Below are 21,707 nucleotides of genomic sequence, written 5' to 3' on the forward strand. Positions count from 1 at the left end.
AACAATGGTTTGTCTTACCAGGGCTCATATTGATATGCAACACCAATGCTGAAGAAGGGCCTTTGTTGTTGACATTAAATTGCCACACGCGTGTATAAATAAATAATGAGGTGTCTAGAGTCTACAACTCGATACTACGGTAATTCTTGTGGAAACTTGTGATTTGTGCTTGTTTGGCTTTTCAAAGGTCAGTTATGACATGGGATGTCTATGCAAACTCTCACTCTTCTTTGATGCGTCAGCTCAGCTGTGAGTAAAAGCACCATGATTGACACATTCAGGCTGCTTCGCCCTTTTTTGATTCGCAAAGCCACCGTAGCTTTCTCTCTCAAAGGATACACAGTCGGGCCCGATGAAGAGTGATTGGAAAAGAATCAGCGTAATCTTATTGAGAGGTTTAAAAATGTGGCGTTCAAATGCAATCTCACTATGAATTTATGGTCTGTATTGCATTAGTATTGTGCACTCTGGTTCACTGTGGTATATTTCCTCTTCAAATGGCCTTTCAAGTCTTCCGTCTGTCTGGCCAGGGGGGATTGAGGAGGGATGGGGGGGGGGGGGGGATAAGTGCCCTGTTTGTCGATTCAGTGGAGCATGTGACCTTTACGTGCTGCTGGGAAATGGGTGCTCATGAGTGCGCTTTCCTCTGCATTCCAGCGAGTGCCACAATGCCACTGACAGGATAAAGGTGAGAGTTTGGGACGAGGATGATGACATCAAGTCGCGGGTGAAGCAACACTTCAAGCGGGAGTCTGATGACTTCCTCGGCCAGACCATCATCGAGGTGCGGATGCTGAGTGGTGAAATGGACGTCTGGTACAATCTGGGTGAGTAGAGGGCCGCCACACTGGTCATCAGACCAGATATCACAACGTTGATGACTGTTATTATGATCTGACAGCTGAAAATTCAGAATGACAGAATGTCTATAAAATGCTACACAGTCCTGATGTAAAAATAGGAAATATCAGAGAGACAGGATCCCTGTCGGTCAATTATGTACTGTGTGCATAGCACATTGACTGAAGGAGGACCTTTAAGGTTTGCCAATGTTACCAACAAATACTAATGCGTCTGACAACAAAAAGTGTGAATCATTGATTTTACACCAGGTTGCTGCTTTTCTCTAATAAATAGAGCTACACTATTCTGTGCTCTAATATACTTTGAATGAGCATATCTTTGCCACTGTTTTGTTTGTTACAGTTCTCCGTTGCATTTTTAATTCTTCCTGCAGCAGTGATAATGTGAGCCATGCTAAAAGTCTGACATTTCACTTCCCCCCATCTGTTCCGACTAACAATGAAAAAAGTTCCAGTCACAGCACCAGTTTGGCTTCAGGAACTGTTAATATGAGTTAGATCCTTAAAAAATGATACTCCCATAAATGGCAACATTTCTTTGCAAGTGTGTATCCGAAGCTAGACTGCAGCTGAAAAAGCCAACCTCAAGACAGCAGTTAAATACAGCACAGAGGCACAAGGAGTCCACACAACTGAGCTCTGCTGACATCTCTGATGTTGGCCAAGTCTGTCTGATGGAATGCCTTTAGAGCCTGCTGCTGCAAGAGGCTCTGGCCATGCCCTGTATCAGTCCATTTATTTGACCACAGATTACATCGAGTCTCCTGTATGAGTATGGCAAAGAAAAAAAAACACACACCCACACACCTTTGTGTCTGAAAGAATAAATGCCTTAGGCCTAACCTCTTCTCTTTTTTTTGCTTGCCCTCTAGACAAAAGAACGGACAAATCTGCCGTGTCAGGCGCCATTAGACTAAAGATCAGCGTAGAGATGAAAGGAGAAGAAAAAGTGGCTCCACCCCATGGCCAGTACACTTGTTTACATGAGGTGAGTAGCACTCTCATTTAGCATCCAGCAGGCTGGTGCCTTCATTAGCCCTGAGATATAGAGTTCTCCATTCATTAGTGCTTGTAGTGTGTCTGGAGGAGTTTCCATTGTTCTCAAAGCAAAAGGTTGAGTTGTGAAAACCACTGCACCATAAAAGTGCACTCTATGCATAACATGAAATTTGTTTAATATCGTTCTGCTAGCAGAAGAAGATACTGCTTATGTATTCATCAATTATGGCTGGTACAGTAGCCCACCTCATCTCAAATGCATACTCTTTAGTCTGGGGCTGTGTTCCCAGAAATGCATTTCTGATCTGAAGTTCCAAGGCTTTTCTTATTGGTACTCCGCCGCGCCTGTGTTTAGCGATAGCGCTGTGAATTAATGTAATGCTTCTCTTTGCAGAATCTGTTCCACTACCTGACTGAGGTGAAGTATGGCGGAGCCGTGAAGATCCCAGGGGTGAAAGGGGACGAGGCCTGGAAGGTTTACTTCGACGATGTCTCCCAGGAGATAGTTGACGAGTTTGCCATGCGTTTTGGTGTGGAATCCATCTACCAGGCCATGACGTGAGTGCCACGGCTAGCGCTTAATAGCTGTCATTGATCCCTAACTTACCCCTCAAGAAGGTGCTTTTCTAAACTGCTGTGTAAACAGGCTGAAGATGAGCCACCGCCCTGTGGCACCTTTAGACTGTGGGGATTCTCGTGAATTATGGCGCTTTTTAAAAACGCATGCATAACCCTGTCTTGTTGTATTGATCATCATAATTCACGTGACGAGGAAGCGGGAGACACAGCGGCGGGTGCTGAGGGATGCGCTCGTGCAGTGGCCAGACGGCCCAGTGGAACGCAGTGGAGGAGAGCGCTGATGAGCTCCTAATTGCTTGTGCAGCTGTGCTCAGGTGGCGGAGGCGTGCAGGAAGTGTCTGAGGGATGGCTGGCGCGTGGGCTTCATGGCCGCCACTTATGGCGTGTTCACAGGGATATATGAATGGGTCTGCCAGCAGGGAGCTCCTTAGACCAGGCCGCTCCCTCAGCCTACAATCATTCTACACTTGATGGCTTTATAAATCATACCGCCGTCCCTGACAGTCTGGACTCCCCTTAAAGGGATGGTCTAAGAAAAAGAAAAAACGAGGGAAAGGAAAACTGGGTGGGCAGTGTCACCTGGCCCTGAAGTTGTGTTGCCCCATGGCAGCAGAGTGGGTTTCCACACTGTTGTTTTTATACCCAAAGAAAAATGAATGTGCTCAAAAGTCAGAAAGGCTTTTAGGCAAAGCTCAGTGTAGGGAAAATGATGTGGAGCCCCCGCTGCTAGCACTGCATACCTGATAGGCTACCAAATAATGTGGCCAGAATTTTCTAGAACTTGCAGGTGTTGCACTGCCTGGCACATTTAGTCTCTCTTCGCTCTAGAGTTTCTCCCACGTGTTTGTGAACAATTCTGAGATTGAAAGTGCCCGTAATTAATTAGTGTTCCCACTGCATTTCACCCCTGTCCTCTCGGAGGCTTCTAGCTGCAGGAGGAGGCGCTTGTAATAAATCATACTTTAATGTTGTGCATCCCTCCTGTCAGACACTTCCCCTGGGCCTCCTCACAGCGCTGGAGATGGAGGATATAGAAGCCCCATGCTAAGATGGTGTCTCCTGCACCTTGGTGGTGGGGCTCACTTGGGAGAGTGTCTGCAGGAGGGTGTGGGCACGCTGCAGGCTGCCGTGGCACTGGTCACTGTGAGGCGCAGAGGAAAAGGCCTGCCTGCCCGCCCAGAGTCTCACTCCGCACACTGATCATGTTCCTCCCACTCCCATCCAAATCCCCAGGATCCTCCACTGGCTCAGCTCCCTGCATGCAAAACTGCAGTGGATTGCACCCCACATCTACAGCTCTGATGTAATGTAGGCTAAGCCAGAATGTGCTCCTCACCTAATATTTAAGTTGGCCGGAGATACTCGCAACTGAAGTATTTTAAGAATCATTATTAAAATATACTCATTGTATTTAGAACATTCTTAGCTAAGAGGAATGATCCATTAGCCTAGAAATCTAGACGCACCCTAGTGGCGGCAAATTAATTTGCTCAGCCTGTACGTCTAGTATCAAACCATAGGGATTTCTATTGGCTGACGCCGTGGACGTCATCCGATCACAGCGCTCTATTTTGTTAGAGAGTCTTAAGGCGGGCTTAACAGGATAACGACAGTCCTGCGACGGTGAACAACAAGGAAGGTGGCTATGGCGAACGAAGAGCGGTTGTTTGAATCGGCGTTGGCGTCAACTTTGGAGTTGGACTTGTGCTTTTCTTTGAAAGTTGAGCAACACAATGCACTTAAGTCATTCCTTTCGAAGAAGGATGTATTTGCCGTTTTGCCGACCGGATACGGATATGGTCGTAGCGCTGGCCTATTGCATGCCTAGGCAGTTTGAAAGACAATTCTCTGCCCGCCCCTTGGATTAAGCGAGGTGAATGGTTCGATTCCAGACTATACATTTCAATGATATAGGATGGCCCGCCAGGCTAATGATCCATTCATTTGCATTCAGAAGCAGCTCATTGGATGCATTTCCTTAGATTCATAAAGTACCCATGGGGCACGGCCACCCCCATTTAAACACCCTTACATGTACTATCATTGATGTGTCATTTGTGAGGTCCTAAGGGTACTCCAACAGCCAACAGTCAGATTCTAAACACTCATCATTAAAGGCTGTCAAGGATAGCTATTGTACTTGTAACTGCTGTAACTCACCCATAGTCAATATGCTCTGTGGAAACCTTTCATGACCTACATACTACTGTATGGCCTTCTGTTTATCGATTGGCTCAAGACCTTATGGAGTTGAACAATTTTCTCTTAGTATTGAACTACCAACATGGAGACAGAATCACAAATCAGAGTGCTCTTTGATTTATGCGTTCAATATTTCTGAATAGACTACAGCGATTGACATTGTGCTTTAATCTAATTACACTTGTGAAATGTGGGATACTAGAGCAATTTGGCGTGATGAATTGGTTTATGCATAGATTTGTACATAAACCAATTTTTCAGCACACTGGCATATTTCCTATCTGAGTATATGTAAATTCGTATTTGTTTAGGTTTGATACAGATATGATTATATTCTTGTACGCAGTCGTCGTTATTTCACCATAGCCATCCTATTGCTCTGTTGTCCTTTCGGGGACTTTGTCTCTAACAACAGTATTGCTGTCTGCCTCAGATAATATCATAAAAAAATGTTTCGATTTTGTCATTCAGCACTTTTGTTGCTGAGGGCAGGATAATGACTTCAGGGTGAAAACCTTGACCATCAGCAGTATTTATTGTGTGGGGTTTTGTGAATTAGCAACGAGACACTGCCATGACCAAACTGAGTGAGGGGAGCTCATGCCTTTTTGGAAGTACTGAAATAGTGGAAATGTTTAGCTTATGGAAATGTTGACTGTCGGCATCTTTTTGTTTGATATGCAGTGTAGCTGTCAGGTCCAGACATGGATATCAAAGACTGAGAGAATGATGGTCAGGAGCAACAATAAGCCGTAGCCAAGCAACAGCGTGACCTAACCACTGGTGACAGACGTCATTTATTGTGATTTGCCCCTGGGCAAACTTCTGTCACCTGAGAAAGCGCTGGATAGCTCCATTCCACTGCAAGGAGAGCCACAATCAATTACTCATGGTATCCTAGTAGCATTGTGGAGGGAGAAAGCTTCACACACTTCGAAGGTCCTCACTTTATCAAGCCCTGGATGCATTCGCTGATACGCTGAAAGTGTAGGCCATTTATGTGGCCTTCATACCGATTTTTTCAAACAGATCACTGAATGGAAGCCAATGTAGATGCATCTTAGGGTTGCTCTGCCAGTAGAGATGGGGAGATATGTTTAACTAGAGCCTAATGATCAGTCACTCATTGATGTCACCCATCTGCACTACTCTCTCTATTGAACACTTTGTGTGTTTTCTACTGCAACACGCTATTTTCACAGTGCAAACCGTTCGCAGGCCTGCTCCAGCTAGAATTAGGTAGTGAAACATTTTTGGATGCATAAATGAAACAGTTAATGATTTGCTTTCTTTAGGAAGTGGTATTGTATTCTCTGTTGAGGAAGCTGCTAAACAGTCTACATAAATAAACACTCAAGAAGCCCTCTTTTCCAGAAGAGTGAACATCCTCTTACTCTCTGCTTCCTGAGTCCTTATTAATTAGTCTGAGCCTCAGCTCCAGTGAAGGTAATTATCAGAGGTGAAAGCTTAGGCCTCTCCCTGAGCATCCTTGGCCACTATAGATGTGCCACTGTATAGTGAATGCTTCCCACATTATATTTGTCCAGGAGCTACATGTATGTTGTCTATGTTGCAGTCCCTATTCTTCTCCACTGTTGATAAGTTGTTTAGCACACACAGCATCACTCAGCAGCATATTTGATTCCTGTACTCTGTGTTTATAGGAGGCAGTATTATGTATATGATGATGAGTGTGCACATGCAGTGTGCCTGTACTTTTGCATGTCTATATATTGTGTGCTAGCACAGTGTTGTATTAATGGGAGACCCTTTAGGGCACATGCATAAATGTAAGTGCCTCTTGCAATTATGGAGATTTCAGTCTTTTCTACAGTAGTGGGAACCACAATGAATGAGCTAGAAATGTGTCATTTTGCTCATGGTTTGCAAGCTGATTGTTTTGAGAGTTCTTCAGCTCCAGCCTCATCTGCTTCTTCAATTACATCCTGTTCAAAAGCAAGTTTCTTAATCACACACCATTCTAAACACCACTGTGATCTAAATGTGGGACCTTGATCCCTGAGAAATAACAGAGTAATCTGAAAGCGCATTCCTCTTTATTTGCCAACAGGATTGCACTCAGTAGCGGAGTTGCCATAGTTATTCTGTAATTTTCCAAATAAACCCTGTGGTGCTGAAGCTAATTTTAGTGACCTGCTGTGTTGAACGACTGAAGACTGCCTGTACTCCTTAAACACGTGGAGCTTTTCTCTCTCTCTCTCTCTCTCTCTCTCTGCCCCGCCCTCCTCTGTCTCTCTCTCCGGTCTGTCTATCGCACAGCCTAATGAGTCCTTCCCACCAGCCTGAAATGAGCTTCCTCTGAGCCCAGGGAAGCTGGGCTGCTGTGGCCCAGGGGACATTTTCATTCCATCTCTAGCACTTTAATGCAGAACACTGCATCAACAAACCGGATGGGACTCTCATTAGTCTCACTGGGTCCCAGAGGTGATGTGGGATGGAGGTGTTTGTCACTTTATTGTAAACGCTCTGTTTGCTTAGCTGTGTAGATAGTATGTGAGGGTGACAGGGCCTGAATTCTTTTCCTTTCTAATAATAGCATATATCAACATAATTTGTCAGTATACAGTAGTTTACACTGCCTCTTTTAAATGGCATCAACAATACTTGAAATTATATAATCTAACATCATCTGTCCTTTCCAATTCTATTTCTCCTTTCTCTGTGTAGTCACTTCTCCTGCCTGTCTGCAAAGTACATGTGTCCTGGGGTGCCGGCAGTCATGAGTAACCTACTGGCCAACATCAACGCCTACTTTGCCCACACCACTACAGCCACCACCAACATCTCCGCATCAGACCGCTTTGCTGCCTCCAACTTTGGGGTCAGTGTCATGAATCCCAGTGGATGCTCGTTTTAAGTGACGTTTATATTTCACACTAAGCCCTCTACATCATTCATTCAACCTATTTTCTTGTAGCGGGAGAAGTTCGTCAAGCTGTTGGATCAGTTGCACAACTCTCTGAGGATCGATTTGTCAAAGTATCGGGTATGTATGAAGCTCAGTTTGTCCTAGTATTGCAGTGTTTGTTTTGTGCAAATAGAAATTCTGTTCGATGTTGTGTGTACATATTGCAATTTAATCCAACGTGTACACTGAGCTTGTTTTCATAGCCATCTGGCACACTTGCCATGACAATACTTCTGCTATTATGCACAGCAAGATAGAAATCATATTATAATACAGATCTCATCTGAGAAAAAACATGAAGAGTAAATCTCATTACCCATGACAAATTCCTTTATTCAGAGAGAAATGTGTTTGTGTTGTGACAAACCATTACAGAGATGTAGGTCATTGCTATCTCAAAGTCTCACAACAATCAAATGCTTACAGATTAACTACACAAGAGAAGAGACCTAGCTTTTGTCTCATCCACAACTGTCCATTTGATTAAACAGAAGAATCTCTATGCCTCCGCAGTGTGAGAAATACCTTTTCAGAGAGAGAGGGAGAGAGAAGTAATTTAATTATTTATAGATGCAGACTGCACTGCTAAAAAAATTCAAGGACCCATATTCTGATCAGTATTGATCCTCGCCTAGTCTGAAATTGCATTGGCATGTTCACAGAAAGCAGCCAGGAATATTAAACTTGCTTCGTACACCACAGACCTCTGGCTTGTCGCCTTTGATGGCAGAAAATAGCAGTGGACAGTAATACGATTCAGGCCAGCCAAGACTTGCATGGAGGAGCCTATGGATTTCCCAGTAATGAAATCCTGAGGGAAATTGAGTTTGCCTTTGCTTAAAATATAGACTGATACCACTGAGGTGGCTTAGAGACATGTGCCATGCTGCATTTCTGCCATAATAGCACTTTACCCTTGTTTTGTTTTTTTGTCATTTCCCCCCCCCCATCTATCCAAATGATTTCAGCAGGGCTGGCAGAGATTAGTCTTCCGTCCTTTTTCCAGTAGATTTGCATGGCTCTGAAGCTGCTGGCCAGGCATTCCTGAGCAGTCTGGGCACCTGAAGAAAGACTCTGTGATGCTCACCTGGATGGTTTGCATGTGGGCAGCTCCCTCAGGCTGTCCGTTATGTTGAGCTTCATAGGCTTGGTGTCCTTAAACCTGAATGTAAAGAGACGTGATGTTCCAGTGTGTAGTGCGCCATGGTGTAGGTGCTGAGAACACAGTTCTCCCTCTCCCAAAAGTGCCGTGGTGCATCTTTTGCTGCATGAGTTGTGTTTACTCTCTGTGTCCCCGGGCTGTTGGAAAACCTTTGTTTGTATCTCTGTTGGCAAACATTACTGCCACTAGATTCACCCCCACAACGTTGATTACAGGCTCCCAAAATGCCTGCCTAAAGAGGACACAGTGCCTGACATTCAGTCTCTAATGAAAGCGTCCACCAAAACCCTCCAGTGCTCGTTCCCATTATTAGCTGGAGCTGTGAAACTGTGAAATGCTGCTGTAGATAAGGGAAGTTCCCCAGCATCAAATACATTTACACTACACATCTTTTCTGTTTTGTTTTTTAATGCACAACTCTTCCTCCAGGAGACATTGACATTTGCAAAGCTAAAGTGGAAGCTTAAAATGCTGCAAAATGATTTTGACCACTTGCATTATATCCCCAGATTCCTCTGGAACTGGGTGTGGCCTGATAGAGTTGGAAGTTGCAGCCTAATGCAGCGACTGCATACTTACTGACGATAGCAGGCAGGCATTGCATGCAGCTATATTGGTCTTTTTTCATACTGTCAAATTAATAGACTTCCTACCATCATGGTACACTGAACAGGCTGATGGCCCCATGGCCAGTAAACATCTCTCTTTATATAGATCATTTCCAGTACACTGGATGATTATATTTACCTGCATCCAAGTTGACTTTCTGAGTTCATTTTAATTTACTGTGAATTTAAATGGCATAATTATGATACTTGCAGATTTTATGTACTGATCAGATCAGACACATCACACAACACCCTCCTCGTAACTGTGTCAAATTTTCATATATTCAGTGACTTAAAAGGAAGCATGATACATCTTGAGGCCACATAAGTGAACTGATGATATTAGGAAACTGTGAGAAGGAAAAAACACTCAGCAACATATCTTAAACTCTACTGTTTACGGAGGTTCTGTTTTTCTCTAGGATAACTTCCCTGCTGGCAACCCCGAACGTCTGCAGGATCTGAAATCCACGGTGGACCTGCTAACCAGCATCACCTTTTTCAGGATGAAGGTAAGGAGATCTTTATCGGTGCTATCTGCTGTGGGCATGTCAGCCGTGCATCCTTTCCACCGATAACCACTTTAATTGCCTGTTCTCGATGGCGCCCCGATTTCATGTATTTATCGCGTCTCATCATTGATTGAGGTCACTGCCTTCGCCTCCTCCTGCCCGCTAGATTTGGCAGTATGTGAATGAGACATTAAGACCTGCAATGACTCAGAGGTTAGGAAGTACATTCACTCAGGCCAAAAGAAATGAAATGAAAGAACGCAGAGGCCAAATAGTATTACCTCCATTTCAATCTATCTCCATTTAATATACAGTGTACTGATCAAGGCAATAGGACTTCTTTTGCAGTAACAGAAGGAGTAGTTCTGTTGATGGCGATTTAGAACTGAACCACCAAGGATTGAAAATCATTGTCTGCTGTTCCTACATCTGTGCTGCTGCTACAGCTGTGCTGCATCTCCCTCAGTCCTGTAGTATTAACAGTAGTCTGTGCTGCATTTCCCTCAGTCCTGTAGTATTAACAGTAGTCTGTGCTGCATCTCCCTCACTGTGTCCTGTAGTATTAACAGTAGTCTGTGCTGCATCTCCCTCACTGTGTCCTGTAGTATTAACAGTGGTCTGTGCTGCATCTCCCTCACTGTGTCCTGTAGTATTAACAGTAGTCTGTGACTGATCTCCCTCAGTCCTGTAGTATTAACAGTAGAGCCTGTGCTGCATCTCCTTCACTGTGTCCTGTAGTATTAACAGTAGTCTGTGACTGATCTCCCTCAGTCCTGTAGTATTAACAGTAGAGCCTGTGCTGCATCTCCTTCACTGTGTCCTGTAGTATTAACAGTGGTCTGTGCTGCATCTCCCTCACTGTGTTCTGTAGTATTAACAGTAGTCTGTGCTGCATCTCCCTCAGTCCTGTAGTATTAACAGTAGAGCCTGTGCTGCATCTCCTTCACTGTGTCCTGTAGTATTAACAGTAGTCTGTGCTGCATCTCCCTCACTGTGTCCTGTAGTATTAACAGTAGTCTGTGCCATTGGCCTCTCCGGTGTTCTCTCACCCAGACCACAGCACCAGACTTGAGGTGTGTAGGCAGCACTATCTCTCTGTGCTAGTTAGGGCTAATTTACAATATGTTGGAGACTTGCTGTTGCACTAGCTGACTTTTCAGAATGGCTTTAATTTTCATCCATTATCATAATTTGGCTGTCAGCAAAGGTGCACTGTGGCTCACAAATCTCAATTGCAGCTGAGCTCTTCCCTTGGTCCTTTTAACATAGGTGCAATTGTCTGTGTCCTCTTGTGATTTCCTTCTGCTCTTGATATTTGATCTAGTTTTTTATTTCTACCCTTTCATTCTGTTGTTCAAAATGTTTGCAGGGCTCTTTTAAGTTATAAGACAACAACAATCCTTTGTTGTAACAATACATTGTTTTTAGTATTTTTAAGGAAGACAACAGAAGTCTTGCTGCAATAGAACCTGAGCTATTGACAAGGAACATATGGATAAGCAATCAGCAAGAATGGTTGCCAGCATGACAAATGTGCATTGTATTGAGATTGCATAATTTACAGTGTTACACAATAAGCGTAAAATGCACAGACATACACACACACACACGTTGACAGAGCACAATGCATTAGAAGGAGGTGCTTCTTTTGTGCCATTGGAATCCTCTTCAATTTATTGCTCAGGTTTTCAATGCCAGTCAATAGGCTTCATGAAAAATTCTCCATAACCAATAGAATGCATAAACAGTAATTGACTTTTTTTGGCCTTCATTAGGCTTAATTTAGTCTCCTCTGAGCCGCAAACAACACTCTGACTTTGGGCCTGTTTATCCCAGGGATGTATTAAAAATAGGGCCGTTATTGATTTGTTTTCATTCATGGCAATGAAAATTATACACTGCATTATGCACTCCTATGATTGCACTGGCTGTTGCACCTTGGTGATGCCTGAGTAAACTAAGGAATGAAGGCCAGTATGGGGCTTGTGCGACATGAGCCATGGTTACGCAACGCGGTGTGCTCGCTTTGTGAGCATCGAGTTAGCATACACTCCGTGGATGTATGTGCTCGTCCCCCCGTGCTATAAAAATATATGCCCGTTTCGCTTTGCCACTGTGACTTAATCCTCTCGCTGCTCACACATACGCGCATGTTTGTGTGTGTTGGGTAATCTAAAATAAGCCCCCACTCTGCGCCCGCCACTGCGTTGACAGACAGGATGTATAAGAGCGGTTCGGCCATGCATGGGTAAAATGGCAGCCAGAGTCCCTCCCACCGCGAGAGCGCTGCGAGGCAGGGAATGAAAGCCCACACTGTCACACTGCATTATGGGTGCTGAGCCATGCAGCCGGGCCTGTCACATACATGTACCCCAGAACAAGGGTGGCCAAGACACATCACTAGGACCTGGCATTTGCTCTCAGAAAGTACAACACATTAAGGATTCACTACAATGTAATGCTCACATATCTGTCTTTGCCGTGTCTTGACATTTAGAAGAGCTGATATTCCATGAACAGCCACTGTTCTAACGACTCATTAATGGATTGTGTTTTGGGTGGGCTTCTCAGGTCCAGGAGCTGCAGAGTCCCCCCAGGGCCAGCATGGTGGTGAAGGACTGTGTGCGCGCATGCTTGGACTCAACGTACAAATACATATTTGACAATTGCCACGAACTCTACAACCAGCTACTTGACCAGGTAAGAGCAACGTTCAGTTCAATGTTCATCAGGTTAAGTTGTATGTCAACTGAGCAGTGTTATTTCCAGAACATTCTGTAATCACATACTCCTATCAGAAGCTAATCTGCACAGCTGTACACACCGTCGCTACTGATAGCCAAAGTTTGCATATGGCTTGTATTTGATTTATTCAGCATATTGACACCGAGGCAGTGAACCATGATAGCATGTTAATCAGTCTGGTATCCTTATTTACTTTCACAAGTCCCCATAGACTAAAAGTGTATTTGTCTCTTCCCAGTGTGTCTGTGCTTTATTGGGGTGCCAATTTTAAACACTTCATTTAAGTACAGTGCAGTCAGTATACTGTAGGTATGCAGTATACTGTATAGCAAAATAAACTACTCAGACATGCAATAGAAATAACGAAATTCATATTTTTTTCTATACAGAGAACCTTTTCTTCTTTTTCTGACTCCATCAACATATTTGTGTTGCTGAGTTTAATTTCTCTAAGAGAAATAGAATTCATGGATACATGAGGTAGCCCCAAGTAACATCAGGACTCCAAGCATTTTATCTGCTGTGAGAAGTAATTTGTTATTACGGATTTAACTCCAACTAAAGGGAATATATGAGGGAGTTATTCTTTATATCTTCATAATCCACAAAGGATATTTTAACATTCATATGTGCCATTGCTGTTTAAATCTAGCAGCTGCGTTTTCATTTAAAGGCTGTATGTTCACAGATGCATGTCAGAAATCACGTCTCTGAACTTGAGATATTCAGAAACAGCTTTCTTAGCTGTGGGACACTGTGTGTACACATCCAAGTGAAGCATGTATGACTCACCCAAAGGTCTGGGATGAAAGCAAACACCCTTATGTTTTATGTTTGCAGGAAAATGTTTTTACAGGCCATCAGCTCATGGCTGAGAGCTACAGTTAAACTACACTGCCATATATTCAATTCACAGCCTGCCAACGCTTCAAATATTTTTTTTATGTGGTTCTCATCCATATATAATACTGTATGTTTCATATTTCACTCCCCCCACACTAAATATATATGCTCACACAAATACATGCTCTCACACATATAACACTTTCACACCTGCATACAGACATGCATGTTCACACAATGTCCTTCCAACACTTTCTTTCAAACGAGGCCTCTCTGCTGACATAGTTTCACATTACACGCCCTTACAGTGGTTCTCTCTGACTGAATGGGCCCTCCTGGATAATGATCAAGTAATGCACATTCTAATTCATGATTATGCATCCTTGCACAACCAGTAGGAAGTGCTGCTACCATCTCGAACCACATTAATGTACAGTTAGAACCATCATGGTCAGATTGCCTTGACTGCGCATGGCTAAACAGACAATCTGGTGCCATGGTGTTGTGGCCATGCGCTCCTGGGCGGATGAGCTGTGAGTCTCTGTGTGTGGAGCCGGGGCTGTGCTGCGCTTTTGCTCCGACTCCAGCGGAGGCCTCGCAGGGCCACTGTGAGTGGGCTGTGTGGGCGGCTAGCGGAGCATCATGTAGGGGAAGAGGGCCAACACATCTCTGCTAATCCCCATCAGACAGGGAGAGTGAAATGACAGTCCCCTCGGTGCACCTCGTGTCTTCGTGCATTAATCAGAATCCCACTCTGTGTGACCCTGTTTGCACTGTGTGTACAAATACATGCATACAGTCTCAGGGTGTGGGTGTGGGATTGTGCATGTTTGCGTCTGTTCGTTTGGTGCATGAGCTTGTGTATTTTCCAGAGGATGTGATTATTTCTGGATATGTGCATCTCTATGGTGCGTGCGTGCGTGCGTGCGTGCGTGCGTGCGTGCGTGCGTTGCGTTGCGTGCGTGTGTGTGTGTTTGTATGTGGGTGTGTGTATGTGAAAGACAGAGAGAGAGAGGGAGATTTCTGTCCATGCCCCTCTCCTGTCTAATTAAATCAATATTGTGTATGCCAACATTATAGTCAGGCATTGCTGAGGATGCCCCAGGCACTCGTGACTCTGAAGACACTAATATACAGGACACGTCACACAAACAGCGTATGCAAGTGATGCCTCTTCACAGTTAACCTAACTAAGCGACAGACTATTCAGTGGATGACCACTGGGTCAACAAAGGGCTTAACATCAACAGTAGAGTCGTAATCCTTGGATGACGCTGATGATGATGATGATGATGATAATGATAATGATGACAAATGTCCCTTTACAAATCAAACATATGATGTACCCGCCCAGATCAGAAAATTGCGGAGAGACATGTGAAACGTCAAACATTAGGGGAAATTAAATTGCAGTGGTGTATTTCTTAGTACATACTTTTTATTATTATTATTTTTGCTGCTTTCAATGATAGTCGACTGACAGTGCTGGTATTTGTTAAAATCAGAGCCAGATTGTATTTATTTATTTATTTATTTATTTATTTAGCCTAATTTATTTTATTAGCCTTGCACTTGGTGCCAGAGTAAGTGACCACTGCAATGGCATTTTCACACAGCCACCAGCAACAAAACACAGGAGCAGTTTACGTTCTTCCAGGCAGTAATAGAGTGCAGTAAATTCTGGAGCTGAATAACGTTCACTCCACTTCCTTTGTTCAGACAGCCTGAGGGGCTATTTGCAATTACCCCAGCTGAAAGATAGATGCTCTGCCTAATTACAGTGATGTCTAAAAAAAATAGTAATCCAGTTAATCAAACGAAGGCCTGCTGCCGACAAGGAGAAAGCCTCAACACCCTTACCAGTCCAGCCTGTACTCTAGGTCTTGTCCTGGTGTGCACAGTGAGTGAGCACAGCTCTCTTGGAGCAGGCAGCCCCTCTGACCTCGCCGGGCAGGCAGTGGCCCAAGCGGAGCGTGCTGCAGCTGATGGAGAGGGCTGGATTGGCGCTCGGTCCCAAGGGGAAATCATTTGGGTGCTTTAGTAGCTGACAGACTCCCAGCAGGCCCTGTGGAGAAGTAAAGCGTCCCCTCCTCACAGCCAGCACTGCCCCTACCCCCCCCCCCCCACACACACACACACAACTCACCCCACCTCCACACACACACAACTCACCCCACCCCCACACACACACAACTCACCCCACCACCCCCCCCCCCCACACAACTCACCCCACCCCCACGTCTCCAAAGAGAAGGAGGCACGTTACATAACAGATATGAAAAGGGAAGCACTCCAAACTGGTCGGGAGGGGTCAGGAAGAGGCTCAATTGAGCAAGCAAAGCCTGTCAGCAAGGGGCAGAATTTTAAAAAGAGAAGCGGGGCAGGGGGCTATATGAGTGTGTGTGTGTGTGTGTGTGTGGGGGCGGGGGGTAGTGAGCTCTCGTTCCATCAAGCATAGCAGCAGTGAGGGCAGGAGCAGTGTTGCCCACGGCATCACACACTCCTGTCAAAAAAATTCTCCAGTGTCCAGAATCCCACGCACAGTGATTTTTATGTGATGCCCCCCTGAAATGGAAAACCTATAACGCCTTGGACGGAAGCCAAAGCAGAAATAAAACAAGAAATCTTAAGCTCACAGGTATTGTTCTCAGCGTGCAAAGGGGACCATCATCCCGCAGAATAAACCTTGTGTCAGAGGCAACATGGCTGACTGCACTCTGCTAGATTACTGTGATAAAGGAGACGGCAGAGCATTTTATCTAAGCGAATTCAGTGAATCTCTCTCTCTCTCTTTCTTTCTCTCTCTTTCTCTCTTTCTCTCTCTCTCTCTTCTCTCTTTCTCTCTCTCTCTCTTTCTCTCTCTCTCTCTCTCTCTCTCTCTCTCTCTCTCTCTCTCTTCTGTGTGTGTGTCTATGTGTGTTTGTCTATGTGAGTGTGTGAATGCATATTTCTATATTTACTCACACAATGACTAACATTTGTTTAAAAAGTACTATAGCTCTGGAAGCTGTTCAAAAAGCATTGTGATTGGCAGGCTGGCTTAAATATCTCCCTGTTTGACTAGAGGCAGCGGGAGTTGTTTGCCTGGGTTGTTTACGGGCAAGCGTGCTTTATGAGAAAACATGGCTTTCTAGTTTGCCAGTGGGGGATTGCTGCACTGCCCACACAAATTCCTTTTTTAAACAGTGTCAACATAAATACACCTCATACACACTGATGCATTCTATGTAGGGGCTTTCACACTTCAAACACGTTTTCATGACAAACCCTTAAAACACTCTGTTTAGATGAAGTGATGTGTTGTCACGAGCTGGTGGTCATGTGATGCTTCAGTTCCATGCTAGTCAATTATATCAGTCAGTAGATTTTCAGCTGCCTGCCTTTTAATTCGTTTAATAGCTACAGGAAAATGAAGGCAGTAATGGGACAATTAGGGCGGCCTGTTTGTTGAGTTGGCAGTGCTGAGTCATGTTCCAAGACTCATGCGGGAGGTCACGTGGTGGCTGACAGCACTAAGGGTGAAGCCGCATCAGCTCTGATGGGGCACAGCGCACTGACACGTACAGTAAAAAAGTGTCGCGCACAGCTTGCAAATTAGCCCTTCATTTGAATCATGCGCAATAGTAACAACTTATGTTAATCACTCAGCATTTAAGAGTGTGGGTCACTGTTGGAAAAAAAGAAAAACACCACGCAATATCGAGGTTAGTTATTTAATCAAGACTGCTAAATGTGTGTATCCCTTTATAAAATGTAGAATATTTCAGGACGCAGCAGCAAACATGAGACAGGGGAAAAGCCTGCGGTTAGAGCGGAAATGCATTTGGTGAAATCCCCTTGGGGAATCCACTGGGATTTAGCTACTCAGTATGTGAGTGTATGCGTGTGTATTATAAGATTTTGTGTGTACATGCACGCTTTGGTGTTAATCTTATGACGTAAAATTTATAATTTGTGCTTTTAAAATGTCGGACGATGAACATAGTCTTCACACGCACATTACTTTTCTCAGGGACTTCCCCGCCTGTCCCATGGTCAGATCAGATAGTAGTTAAAGTAGGAGGAGCTGGGTTGGCAGTGCCTGCATGCGGTTCATGACCGGATCTGTGGTCAGGCTACAGGCTGTAGCGCTCCTGACTGTTTCTGTTGCTCAGTGACTGGCCAGCACTGGCTTCAGCATAGTAATTATCATGGCAGGGGCACGGGCAGGGAGGTGTGAGGGAGTAATACGCCTGAGGGAGCAGAGAAGTGTGCCAGAATTAGAAAAATCACAAATGAGGTCTTCATTTTCTCCCGCCTCAATGACACAAAGGAAGGTGAGTGGGTTTACTGTATTTAACATATTCATAAGTTGGGAAGAGGAGGGCAGATCAGAGGGATGAGGAAGCTCTGGCTGTATATAAAATACAGCACCTTCAGTGTCCTTCACTCTCTCTCTCTCTTACACACACACGCACACACACACACGCGCGCGCACAATTACACACACGCACACACACAGAAGTGTTTTGCATATCCTCCTCCTGTGGTGTCATTGGCTCTATTATTTATGCCACCAATTAGGCACACTCGTCCAGAAACCCCAGCAAGTGTCCTGTCCGGCTCTGAGTCCCTCCTCCCAGGTACCTGGGCAGAACAGAGGGATGGACGGATGGATGGAAGGATAGATGGAGAGATAGATGAGTGCACCGTCAGCGGTACCCTCTTGGCCGCTGAAGCCCCACGCCCCCCCCCCCCTCCCCTTACCCCCCGCGTGTGAAGGTGGTGGCAGGCAGCTGCTCTTGCTGGACTCCATGGTGTCAGCCTGCCATGGGAGGGGCCGGGTCATGCTGCAGTGATCTGACAGCCCCGTGCGTCCGAGCGAGCGAAGCGGCTTACAGGCCAAAACACCACTGCGGACAGTCACAGGGCATCACGCCACATGACAAGCACGGCCACTGCTTACCTCCTCTTGGCTCCAGGGAGCTGAATCACAGAGGACTTGCAGAGAGAGAGGCTCTTTAAGGACTTTTCCTCTTTGGAAATGGAATAACCAGCAGGGCCGTCTACCAGCGAGTGTGACAGGCAAATCGAGTGTAGAACCTGTCATGCTGGCAAGGCTGAGGCAATGACAACTGCTATTGAGTTGGAGAAGTCCTGGGTGAAAAGTAGAGGGGGGAGGGGGGGTTTCAGACAGGCTAATTTTTTGGTTCATGCTGTTTGTGGCTGTAGTAAGTGCATCAGTGCTCTGCTGGGTGTAATGTGTCCACGTGAGCTAAAATGCTGTGTTGAACACTGAATGAAATCATCCCACACTGAGAGATTTGGATTCTTTCTAATGGTTTATCTCTTGGCAGATAAATGACCTCTTATGGTTTTCTCATTCACCCCAAACCCTCCTCTGCCATCACCCATGGAGCCTGTGGTGTAGCCATTATGCTGAGGCTTGTTAAATAATTGAAAATGTATTACTCAATGCCTGGAGGCGACAGGCCTCATTTTGGAACACGGTTTTCTATTAATCAAAACAGTTCTCCATTTCTCCCCCCCCCCCCCCCCCGCCCCCCGCCCCCCCCCTCACACAAATACACATGGGCATGAGAGTGGCATTCCAATGCTCTGGTGCACACAGCGACAGATAGCATCTTCCCAAATGAAAGCTGTTTTCTTGGCAAACAGACATTCAGGGAGGGAGTATCATCACCGTCATGGTTTCCTAACATTAGTCAATAAATCTTAATGGACACTTATAATACAATATCTCCCGAAAGATTGTGTGTGCATCTGGCATTTCGCAGTTTTGGATGTGTGTGCCTTGTGCTGTTAGTGGGGTATTGCAGAGGCTGTGAAGATAAGCAAGAAGAGATATGGCACAGTGGAAAATACAAAGAAATGGCTGATTTGGCTACTTCTTCTGTCCATGTGTCTATGTAAGACACGCTCGAGAAGGTGAAGGGAGATGGAGTCCACCTAACACTGCCTAGCAGCTCTCTACATGCAGCAGCGGGTTCACTGTTGGGTGAACTGACTGTGAAATCTCATATGGAGCTTATAGTGCCTGACTTAGTGAGTGAGCTGCCACCAGCCCCCAGTCAGTGCACGGTGTGGAGCGCACAGTGGTAGTGTGTGAGATGTGATCCCAGCGCTCGTCACTGTCCTAACAGGTGATTATAGCCGCGGGCCATCACATCCTCACCTCCCCAGTGACCCATGCGCTGGGTTAAACTAATGAGACGCGCCAGCGCTGCCACCGCCGATGAGGGCTTTTGTAAATCAACACATGCCAGGGTGAAGGAGGTTGGACTGGCTGTTGTAATATCAGCGGATTGGGTGTCTTTGCCCACAGCCAAGCGCACGCCAGCAACAAGTTGGCTCTGCGCCCATGTTTCCATTCAGTCAGATGAGAATGTTGTGATGGTGGAGGCTGTTTTTGGAGACAGGGGCAGGACACAAGTTATTGCATTGTGGTGTCAAAACATAGGCTTTTATGGTGTGTGTGTGTGTGTGTGTGTGTGTGTGTGTGTGTGTGTGTGTGTGTGTGTGTGTGTGCGTGTGTGTGCGTGTGTGTGTGCGTGTGTGTGCGTGTGTGTGTGCATGTGAATGTGAGTAAGAGAGAGCAAAAGAGAGAGAGACTGCTGCTCCATTTCTTCCCGCACTACTGTGTGAGGTGTGTGCCAGAGGATGTCCTCCGTGTCTAATGGACTATGTCTAAGATGCGTTCCCACATGGGGAGCAATCCGAGATGGGTTTCCCTCTCAAACAGGCTCAGTCCATTTGGCAGATTAAAATGCTGTAAATTCGCCGACTGATTGAAGGTCCATGGGAGTTTGCGGCGATGCCACTGTGTATTCTGATCTGCGCATCAGTGAGATGAGAGAGCGGACAGATGGTGGAGAGGGCATGACTGCAAAACACCCCCAAGTCAGGCGTGGCTTAAGCGCTCACAATCCAGACCAGGGGCTGCCGCTAAGATAAACTTTTCAGGCGTGAATTATTGATTTGTTTTTAATTACTTTTTTTTTTTGGGGGGGGGGGGGGACGTGCAGTCAGAAAGCTAGGGTGACATATGTTAGTGTTTGTCAGTGGCGAGCGCACGTGATGCTGATTGCTTTACGACTGCGATCCTCCTCCTCCTCCTCTTCGTTGAGTAGGAGGTCCGGGTGTCAGCCGTTCTCAGCTTGTGGCCCATGAAGACGTGTGGTCTGGAGATAAATAAACCATTGGGAGGAAGCCTCGCATGCAAAAAAGTATTTTTAAAGTATCCTCCCCAAATGTCTTTTGCCTACATTAAATAATTCAGCCGATGCAGAGAATGGAGGATTATCTTACACCCTCCTTTATCATCCCTTCCCCTCTCTGACCTCTTACGCTCTCTTTTTCCTTCCCTCATCTTTTTTTCTGACAGACCAAAAAACAGGAACTTCCTCGTGAAGAGCAGGGACCCTCCATTAAGAACTTGGACTTCTGGCCCAAACTCATCACACTCATGGTGTCCGTGATTGATGAGGACCGTACTGGTTACACACCCGTACTCAACCAGTAAGTATCAGCACGCTTCACACTCGTACTCAATCAGTAAGTATCAACACGCTTCACACTCGTACTCAATCAGTAAGTATCAGCACGCTTCACACTCGTACTCAATCAGTAAGTATCAACACGCTTCACACTCGTACTCAATCAGTAAGTATCAGCACGCTTCACACTCACACTTGGGAGTCACTGAACCCCTTTATCTGACAGATATATCAGTTCTGCAGTGAATGGACACATCCCTGTTTTGCTGCACCTACATGTATTAAACAGCAACAGCTAACGGGGAATTCACAACAGGGCAGAAAGGAGGCATTTGTCACAGTATCTCCCTAGCAGGGCTTGCACATCAGGTGCGGTATTGCCATATGGTGGACATTTTTAATAATTCCCACAAATCCATCAACTCCAATGGGAAAATTTGGAAAAATACATTATTAAAAATACATTAAATACACAATGTTATTATCATATCTTGCATTCCATCAGTAACATCAACTGTCTGCAATAGCAAAAGACAATTAGTGATGAAATCATGCAATAACATCTTATCTTTCATGTCTTTCTCAAACTGAAACTGAAGCTTGATCTTGTTCCTGGCGTGCTCTCTGAAAATGGAGACCGGTAGAGTAGTTCCATCCCACAAGATGACTGTACAATTCTCAATCTGATCAACAACTCTAAATTCCCCAACATATTGAGGGGAGAATAGCACCAATTTGCCAAAATGAATTTCATCCACTGCTATTCAGT

At 45.3% G+C, this 21,707-nt stretch overlaps 1 protein-coding gene across 1 annotated transcript in view; it reads left to right on the forward strand.

The window, feature by feature from the left end:
- unc13c (unc-13 homolog C (C. elegans)) overlaps positions 1 to 21,707 on the forward strand; it is a 90,645-nt gene that overhangs the window by 23,772 nt on the left and 45,166 nt on the right. The window contains exons 10-17 of the mRNA XM_076286624.1: positions 658 to 827; positions 1,736 to 1,851; positions 2,257 to 2,420; positions 7,332 to 7,485; positions 7,582 to 7,650; positions 9,765 to 9,854; positions 12,426 to 12,554; positions 20,827 to 20,960. Coding sequence (XP_076142739.1) covers positions 658 to 827; positions 1,736 to 1,851; positions 2,257 to 2,420; positions 7,332 to 7,485; positions 7,582 to 7,650; positions 9,765 to 9,854; positions 12,426 to 12,554; positions 20,827 to 20,960 — 1,026 coding nt within the window. The remainder of the gene's footprint in view (positions 1 to 657; positions 828 to 1,735; positions 1,852 to 2,256; positions 2,421 to 7,331; positions 7,486 to 7,581; positions 7,651 to 9,764; positions 9,855 to 12,425; positions 12,555 to 20,826; positions 20,961 to 21,707) is intronic.

Source organism: Alosa pseudoharengus, unplaced genomic scaffold (genome assembly GCF_046254945.1).
Source record: "Alosa pseudoharengus isolate Yale_2024_CS ecotype anadromous, Long Island Sound unplaced genomic scaffold, YU_APseudo_1.1 YU_APseudo_1.1_scf_16, whole genome shotgun sequence".
In the NCBI taxonomy this organism is placed as follows: domain Eukaryota; kingdom Metazoa; phylum Chordata; class Actinopteri; order Clupeiformes; family Clupeidae; genus Alosa; species Alosa pseudoharengus.